This window comes from Sinocyclocheilus grahami, unplaced genomic scaffold, assembly GCF_001515645.1.
Source record: "Sinocyclocheilus grahami isolate Dianchi unplaced genomic scaffold, SAMN03320097.WGS_v1.1 scaffold176.1, whole genome shotgun sequence".
In the NCBI taxonomy this organism is placed as follows: domain Eukaryota; kingdom Metazoa; phylum Chordata; class Actinopteri; order Cypriniformes; family Cyprinidae; genus Sinocyclocheilus; species Sinocyclocheilus grahami.
Genome location: NW_015505355.1, coordinates 3049478 through 3059275, shown reverse-complemented (window position 1 = coordinate 3059275; position 9798 = coordinate 3049478). Strand labels below are relative to the sequence as shown.

The 9798-nt window shown below is 34.9% G+C and overlaps 2 protein-coding genes across 2 annotated transcripts; both read left to right on the top strand.

Annotated features, from left to right (window-relative positions):
- The first annotated feature begins 1694 nt into the window (after positions 1-1694).
- LOC107593786 (uridine-cytidine kinase 2-B) lies at positions 1695-7087 on the top strand. The gene is made up of 7 exons (XM_016283661.1): positions 1695-1873; positions 4661-4820; positions 5118-5214; positions 5324-5466; positions 6412-6509; positions 6669-6717; positions 6805-7087. The coding sequence occupies exons 1-7, from the start codon at positions 1769-1771 to the stop codon at positions 6936-6938; spliced, it is 786 nt and encodes a 261-aa protein (XP_016139147.1). The 5' UTR covers positions 1695-1768; the 3' UTR covers positions 6939-7087.
- Positions 7088-7541: 454 nt separating this feature from the next.
- On the top strand, positions 7542-9797 carry czib (CXXC motif containing zinc binding protein; the record flags this gene model as incomplete). Its single annotated transcript, XM_016283731.1, has 5 exons — positions 7542-7613; positions 8648-8729; positions 8887-8918; positions 9063-9140; positions 9792-9797. Coding segments are annotated over 5 exons (270 nt in total), but the record flags the coding sequence as incomplete, so codon positions are not given.
- Between the last annotated feature and the right edge of the window lies 1 nt (position 9798).

Genomic DNA, 9798 nt, shown 5'->3' with positions numbered 1-9798 from the left:
AGATAGATAGATAGATAGATAGATAGATAGATAGATAGATAGATAGATAGATAGATAGATAGATAGATAGATAGATAGATAGATAGATAGATAGATAGATAGAAAGAAAAAATGTACTGTTAATAAATACATACATACATACATACATACATAAATTAATAAATACATAAATAAAATACATAGAAAAATAGAAAAAAGGTACTGTTCATTTTCTATTAACAAAGAAACAATAATATGATATTGCTTGTTTAAATTATTACTATTTTATTTTGTTTATTTATGTACTACTGTATATATCAACATGCTTCAGAGGTGGTTATCAAGTTTATGTTTGAATGGGATAAATGTAGCTAGTCCCCTAGTGTCCAATATTCCTTGTGATGCTATTAAAAACTGTGATTTAGTCCTGTCAATCATAAATTTTCAGAGCTTTCCAGCATGCCACAATGAATCAGATATCAATCTATTGCAGCATTGGAGATGGCTATGAATTCTTATGTTGTGACAAACTAGGATGACTTGAAGTTGAATTAATTATTGTTGAAGTCAATGTTCTTTCATCAGTGTGAGAGCATCCCTGTGTGCTTTATCGCTCAAAGACAACTGATGCAAGCAGCCACTGCAGGATGACAGAGTATTATTATGGCTGCCAAAATCATGTGCCAAATGTTAAAGCGACCATTGATTTTTGTGGATTTTGGAAAAGCCTCAGGTCTCAAGTTGTTTAAATGCTGATTATCAAAAGGGACAAAAATCAATGGTCGCTTTAACATTTGGCACATGATTTTGGCAGCCATAATAATACTCTGTCATCCTGCAGTGGCTGCTTGCATCAGTTGTCTTTGAGCGATAAAGCACACAGGGATGCTCTCACACTGATGAAAGAACATTGACTTCAACAATAATTAATTCAACTTCAAGTCATCCTAGTTTGTCACAACATAAGAATTCATAGCCATCTCCAATGCTGCAATAGATTGATATCTGATTCATTGTGGCATGCTGGAAAGCTCTGAAAATTTATGATTGACAGGACTAAATCACAGTTTTTAATAGCATCACAAGGAATATTGGACACTAGGGGACTAGCTACATTTATCCCATTCAAACATAAACTTGATAACCACCTCTGAAGCATGTTGATATATACAGTAGTACATAAATAAACAAAATAAAATAGTAATAATTTAAACAAGCAATATCATATTATTGTTTCTTTGTTAATAGAAAATGAACAGTACCTTTTTTCTATTTTTCTATGTATTTTATTTATGTATTTATTAATTTTTTTATTTTTATATACATTTTTTTATTTTTATATATTTATGTATGTAATTTTATATTTATTTTTATATACTTATATTTATGTATGTATTTTTATATTTATTTATATATTTATATTTATTTAAGATTTTAATTGAGGCAGAATCTGTTTTCTGCTTTTGCTAATATTGTCTTTTCATATGTGATGCCATTCATTTGCATATATTGGGACTTGTATTTAGAGATATATAAATATATTAATTTACTTAAGTAAAAAGAAAGAACACAAACAAAGAATATTTCAATGGTACTTTTAAATATTAGCTGAAAAAAAAAAATATATATATATATATAATCCGGGTAAATTGAAATGTATAAACAGGACTTTGCCGTGCAAGTTCTGCATTATTGTCTTCGTGGAAGAAGCAGCGAGCGGACGGTAGGAGGAGCAAAGAGTGTGTATTATTAGAGCAGCGACACACACTCTTGTGCTCGCACTGCAAGCATGGCTGGCGACAGTGAAACACACCTGAAGGACCGAGCGGAGAACGAACACGACACCCGACAGCCGTTCCTCATCGGTGTGGCTGGAGGCACCGCTAGCGGGAAGGTTTGAGCTTTACGAGTGTTTATCGGTAACCGTACAGACCCCGCTATCATCATGTAACGTTAGGTTAACGGGGGGTTTCTGTGACGCCGGTGCCTCCAGCGAGCGCGTGGCTCTAGCCAGCTCATAATGAACTACACAAGAAAGCTCAACATACGGGGTTTTCAAAAGTATTCACACGCCCATATATCTTATAGGTCAAAACCTATACATGTTATTTAAAACCTTTATACATTTTTTTGTCATTTGTAAAATCTTTTGTTTCGTTACTGGGAACAATGAGAATTTCTAAAGCGCGAAAATTAATTTAAAACTTGGGACTAACCGACAATTAATACTTTTCGTTATTCCGTTCGGATTCGCGTTTATAATCGCTGGATAACGTCATGTTGTATCTCCACGTGGCGCAGCGGTTTGAATCCCAGCGTGTCCTGCTGTCGTCTATTCGCTTGCAAGCGACCTCGAACGTCTTCATTGGAAGCAGCGTTGCCAGCTCATTTTCAGCGGAAGTTGCTGAAGGAAGGTTGATTTGTTGCTAAAAGTTGCTAAACGACGCGACGTCATTGCGCGGTGACGTCATTGCGTAATCACGATGCAAAAATTGCGTCGCGGCTTCGAATCTCGGCAACAACAACAAAAAAAGTAAATATGTTAATTTAGATGCGTTTATAAAATAATATAAATAACTAATTTTAAATACAACATTGAATTATTAAACGCTCACATTTTTTAACGATTACAATTTAAGTTTATTTTTATTCGCTAGTAAACTAGTAAAACTACTCATTCTGAACCATTCTAGATTTAAGCAGTGTATTAGTAGTTCGTATGCTACACTCTAAGAAAAGTCTGTAAAAGTAGGGCAAAATCTATTAATGTGAAGGAATTTTCCGTAATTATTATTCACACGTTTTTTTTTTACCTGCATTTTAAATTACACATTGTATTTTTATGTTTTCGGGTTACAATGGATAACGGATAATGTCCTGGAAAATTACTACCTTTTTCATTTTTCTAGATATTTTTCTTACCGTGCACTAACTGATCAACAAACTCAAGTACAAGCTACTAACAAGGTGTATCATAAATTAACTTATTATTATTATTATTATTAAATTAAACAATTGCTAATAGTAGCCAACTTAATTCATGTGAGTTGCGTACTGCTAGGCACCTTTGGTTTCCTAGTTCCTTAGTTGCTAAATGTTGCCAAATAAATAAATAAAAATAGCTAAATTTGTTGCTAGGTGCTTTTGGAAGAAAAAGTTGCTAGGGTAGTCTGAAAAGTTGCTAAATCTAACAACAAAATTGCTAAGTTGGCAACACTGATTGGAAGTTTACTTATGTTTATTAGCTGCCATGCTGGTTTAAAAGTGGTTTGTTGTAGCTGTTAAAAATGAGAAATAGTGCCACTTCCTCCATGTAGGCGAAGGAAAGTTACGGGAACGTGACGTCATAACCGCGGAGGATGTTTACATTGACACAACCACCCCGTTTTAGTAACAAGCGTTCAGTAATCTTCCACTGACCTTCATGTACAGGAAACTTCCAATGCTAAACGATTACCACTGAGCTTGTGAAAACCCAGTTATGCTCAAATGGAACCATGTTACTTGCTGTCAAAATGTGGTTGCTTTATGCTCAGTGGCTCTGACGGGTCGCCCATATCGGCGGAATCAAAACGTCTGTCTATCATCCAGACAAATATAACTGAGGCCAGATTTTAAATGCACACTTGGCGCTGAGTGGAGGCCATGCTTCCCCGCTGGATTTCCTTACATGGGATACGTGACCCACCCCAGAGTTCACAGCACATGTCTGCAGAGACACTAGTGTCTATAGTACAAGTTAGAAGGGGGGTTCGCCAAAATTTGCTCCCTTTTTTCATGTTGTGCAGAACATAAAGATATTTTGAAGAATGTTTGTAGTCAAACAGTGTTGGTTCCCATTGACTTCCATTGTATGGACTACAAACACTAAGAAAGTCATACAGGTTTGGAACAACATGAGGACGAGTAAATGACACGGTTTTTATTTTTAGGCGAACTACTCATTTAACATATAAAATAATAGTCAGAAAAGCTTATTTATCTAGTTTATTGACTCTTTAGACAAATTATTTAAAAATGTGCATATGTAGGAGTATCATATTTGATGCACCAGGCTTTTAGGCCTCATGTAATATGATATAAGAGAATATGGAGATCGGTGTAACGGACTACTTGCATAAAATGCATATGAATATCAGTTTTCACTCTATATCTCTATAAGATGACATTTAAAATCTTAGTTTTGTGATCAAATCTCTGTAGTTTTATTTTTTTGTGCGGTAAAACATAATGCAATTATGATTGAGAGATGTACAAATAAACATTCCTCAAAAATAGCATATTTAATACTCGCATTTTAACACGTTCATTCTAAATAATGACATGCGGATTTTTGCAGTCCAGTAAGTGTAAATATTACTCTAACAATATAAAGTTTTCATGTTAAATTCATAAAAATCAGTGAAGATTTCACAGCAAAAATACATGGACCACAACCTGAAGGGGAGCGTTTCTTTAGAATTATACTAAAAGGCCTTTTATAGAAGGCATGTAGTAGAACCGTTTTTTCAGCAAAGTTTGGATCATGTTGATAATTTCGAGGGCTTAGAAGGTTGTGTCTCAAATGATTTATTAGTTAAATAACGCAACCACTGTGGCTTTAGCTTGTGTATATCTGAACTGGGGGGGTAGCTTAAAGAGTTTAGCACTTACTAAGCGGTTTTGGGTTCTCTCCTCTCAGTCTTCAGTATGTGAGAAGATCATGGAGCTGTTGGGCCAGGATAAGATTGACCGTCACCAGCGGCAGGTGGTCATCCTCAGTCAAGACAGCTTTTACAGGGAGCTCACACCTGAACAGAAAGCCAAAGCGCTCAAGGGCCAGTTCAACTTCGATCACCCAGGTACTTGAATGTCTGAGGGCTGTTAAAGAGGTCAAAAGTTCACTCAGAAGTTAGAATATACTCATCTATTACTTGGAATGGGGGGGGGGAACAAACAGCTCACATGGTTACTTCGCATGTAAGAACCAATGGTGTTTTGTCTTCAATTTTGGTTCAATCCTTACACAAAACTATCATATGGTTTCTGAAGACACGTGTCATATGGACTACTACTTCCTTTTAAAGATCCAAATTAAAACATTTTGAACAGTTTCTTACTGAGGATAACCTGTTTTTCAACGTTTCCATCATTCGCAGATGCTTTCGACAATGAGCTGGTCATGAAGACTCTGCAAGACATCATTCAGGGGGAGACTGTGCACATCCCAGTTTATGACTTTGTTACCCATTCCAGGTCAGCGCTGCGCTTCTCTCTCTCTGCACAAGTTGCTATTTTGGGTGTTTTGATGGGTGAATCACTGTTGGACGTATTATGAATCGTATGTTCTGCACACCTCTTACAGGAAGGATGAGTTTGTGACTGTGTATCCAGCAGATGTGGTTCTCTTTGAGGGGATTCTCATGTTCTACTCGCAAGAGATTCGAGATTTGTTCCAAATGAAGCTGTTTGTGGACACAGACCCAGACACACGCCTCTCGCGAAGAGGTAGATGACCTGACTGACAGTTTCACTTGCAATTTGGTTTAAGTAGTGCTTTCTGTCCTTCTTTTCCCAAGTAGAGTAGATCTATGAGCTTTGCTGATTATAATGAGAGTGATTTCCTCTGGGTTGTCAGGGTCATTATCATTACCTGAAAGTCTGATTTTTTTTTTTTGTTAAATAGAAATTAATGCAAATAAGTTTTGCATTTTGCTGCATTCCAAAGTTTGAACTGACCTGTGCATTTTTATTTTATATTTTCATTTTTATCAATACCAATATAAAAAAAGTGTATATGTTTATTTATTTTATTTTTTAAAATATTTATTTTATTTTATAATTTTTTATTTTTATATTTATTTATTTTTATATTTTATTTATGTATTTATTAATTTTTTTATTTTTATATACATTTTTTTATTTTTATATATTTATGTATGTAATTTTATATTTATTTTTATATACTTATATTTATGTATGTATTTTTATATTTATTTATATATTTATATTTATTTATTTTAATATTTATGTATGTAATTTTATATTTATGTATGTATTTTTATATATATATATTTATGTATGTATTTATATATATATATAATTCTTAGCAGAATTAAAAGAACGTGAACTTTAAAGCTACAGGTGTGTAGTGTTGCAGGAAAGTTAAGTTGTATTGTATATTTTTACATTTTGGAGTTATTTATTATATTGAATTTGTTTTTAAATAAGAAAACAGAGCATCATGTCATATTATGATCAGTGCAGTATCTGAAGAAATTGTGTGTGCTAGTGTGACCACAACATTATACTAAAAAAAACTTGTAAAAAATGGGTAGGTTGCCTTGGGAGCTAAATGAAATAAAGTAAGTTTAAGTAATAAAATTGATCGTGAAGGTTTGGTTAAACTGCTCGGCACTATATACTAACTGTGTGTTTTCTTATTTCTATCAGTGTTGCGGGACATAAGTGAGAGAGGCAGAGAGTTGGAGCAGGTTCTGAACCAGTACATCACCTTTGTGAAGCCAGCCTTTGAGGAGTTCTGTCTCCCTGTGAGTATCCTTATGAACGAACCCTCACTTCTCCATTATTATAGCAGCTTTTAACTGTGCTTTATTGTCGGAAAAGGTATCACGCATACTAATTTGACACCTTCCATCTGCTTCCTCATTCTTTGTGCCCTAAATGATCTTGAACATTTATATTCCCAGACCAAAAAGTATGCAGACGTCATCATCCCCAGAGGAGCAGACAATCACGGTGAGGCAGTAGGCCACTAGTTATTTGATATGAAATGCACACTGGAGAGATTTAACTTGATGTACTTTTATCTCCCTTTCTCTTTAGTGGCTATTAATCTGATTGTGCAGCATATTCAGGATATCCTGAACGGAGGTTTCACCAAACGACAGAACGGTTTTCAGAACGGCCACGGAACCCCCAGACAAAGACGGCCCTCCGAGTCGAGTCGACCGCACTGACCTCACTGTGGCCCTTCCCTCCATTGAGGAGAGGGCGGAACTGAATAATAACCGTGTACATCCCATTCATCCAATGACAATGAAGGGATGCAGGAGCTGAAATGCCTTTGTTATTGTCACTATTATTTGCATTTGAAATGTTGTTGTGGGTAGGTTGCAAAGTGTGGAAAATATAGCCAATAACTGGTTTGCATCATCTACTAGTATTGTTGCAAGATGTTTTCATGCTTTTAGCAATGATGATATGTTTATCTTTACTACTTAAAAAAAATAAAACTACTACTTCAGTAAAACCGAGAAGGGAACAAACATGCAGTTTTTAATTGTGATTTTTCATTGTGCCGTGTTTTCATTATTTCTCAAAAAAAGACATAAAATGCTGTTTACATTTTTTCTTTCTCCAAGGCAGTTTTTAAATGCATTGTCATTTTTTGGTTTACTTTGTTTTAAAAGTGATTTTTCAATTCATTTTTACACATTTTCAAAGTACAAGACTGTCGCACTGCATATGAAATAAATGTTTCACTAAGAAATTAAAATTGTCACCCTCACGCTGTTTAAAAACAGTATGATTTGAAAACTGTCCTTTAGTCTAATCACTGACTCCTGTGCTTGCAGCTGAAGTGTGGGAATTGTGGTGAGGTGTCGGATAGATGGCAGTATATCACATTAATGGTAGGTTGCAAAGTGTGGAAAATATAGCCAATAACTGGTTTGCATCATCTACTAGTATTGTTGCAAGATGTTTTCATGCTTTTAGCAATGATGATATGTTTATCTTTACTACTTAAAAAAAATAAAACTACTACTTCAGTAAAACCGAGAAGGGAACAAACATGCAGTTTTTAATTGTGATTTTTCATTGTGCCGGGTTTTCATTATTTCTCAAAAAAAGACATAAAATGCTGTTTACATTTTTTCTTTCTCCAAGGCAGTTTTTAAATGCATTGTCATTTTTTGGTTTACTTTGTTTTAGAAGTGATTTTTCAATTCATTTTTACACATTTTCAAAGTACAAGACTGTCGCACTGCATATGAAATAAATGTTTCACTAAGAAATTAAGATTGTCACCCTCACGCTGTTTAAAAACAGTATGATTTTATACACTGAAAAAAATTATAAATGCAACACTTGTTTTTGCCCCCATTTGTCATGAGCTGAACTCAAAGATCTAAGACTTTTTCTATGTACACAAAAGGCCTATTTCTCGCAAATATTGTTCACAAATCTGTCTAAATCTGTGTTAGTGAGCACTTCTCCTTTGCCGAGATAATCCATCCACCTCACAGGTGTGGCATATCAAGATGCTGATTAGACAGCATGATTTAAAACTGCACATTTTAGAGTGGCCTTTTATTGTGGCCAGCCTAAGGCACACCTGTGCAATAATCATGCTGTCTAATCAGCATCTTGATATGCCACACCTGTGAGGTGGATGGATTATCTCGGCAAAGGAGAAGTGCTCACTAACACAGATTTAGACTTTTTTGTGTACATAGAAGATCTTTGAGTTCAGCTCATGAAAAATGGGGGCAAAAACAAAAGTGTTGCGTTTTATAATTTTGTTCAGTGTATATTTAAGGTTTTATTCATTCAAAATCTCCCCTTCACTGATACACTGCACTTTTGCACTTGTGTGACTCATGTTTACTAAATTGAGTGCATAGAAACGTCTGTATAGTGACAGCTGGTCCTTTCCTCACTTCAGGACAGCATGCCACTGAAAGGAGGACGAGGGAGTGCTAGCATGGTGCAGAAGTGCAAACTGTGTTCTCGGGAAAACTCCATTGGTAACCAACCTACTAGCTAGTAAATGTGCTGATAAAATGCTTACACGTGGCCAAAATGTTGCACAATAATATCTTCTCTGTTGGTGTTTTTATATTTTTGGTTGGGTAAGTGTATGAATGTCTTATTGGACTTAAGTGGATGTCTGACTGTTTCCAGATATCCTGAGGGACACGATTACACCTTACAATGTAAGACAGAAAAAAATCATTTTTTTGTTTGTTACTTTATAAGCCACAATGCACAGTGAATAATGCAGTTGCATATGAATATTTATAGTTGCATATATGCATTTTTTTTTTTATGTTGGCGATTTTGTATTTTCTCTTCTAAAGGCAGAAGACAGCGAAAGGTTTAAGACAATTGTCCAGTTTGAGTGTCGGGGTCCGGAACCAGTCGACTTTCAACCTCAGGTGAGATATTACATATATTCCAGTAGTTTTTAAATAAATACTTTTATTTAGCAAGGATGTATTAAGATTTGTTACAAAAATTTTTTTTTTTTTCAAACAAATGCTGTTATTTGGAACTGTCCAATCATCGAGGAATCCTGAAAAAAAAAAAAAAAAGTACCATGGTTTCCACAAAAATACTGTTTTCAGCATTGATTATAAGAAGGCAGACACTGAAGTCTGAAGTAATGATGCTGAAAATGTCGCCTGCCAATGACGTCTTAATCCCTTGATTTCCGGTTTTGGAAACGCCAAAGACACTTTAATATGTTGTGTGTTTTAATAGACCGGTGACGACCGCACAGAGTAGCATTATAACAGAACTTTCAAACGTATCTAGTATGATAAAACTGCGCTGCTTTACCCCACATACGCACGACCGGAAGGAGCGGAAGGAGCGGAAGCGCTAAAGTACATGGTAACTACAAATTAACCATGGTTTTGCAATACTTGCCACAGTTTAACCATGGTATTTGATGTAAAACTGGTTATACAAATATTAATACGCCAAAAAAAACATGGTTACTACACTTTTACTATAGTAAAACCGTGTTTAATGTTCCTAAGCAAGCAACATAAAACAGATATTACTATGAACTATTATCTTTTAAGGAATAAA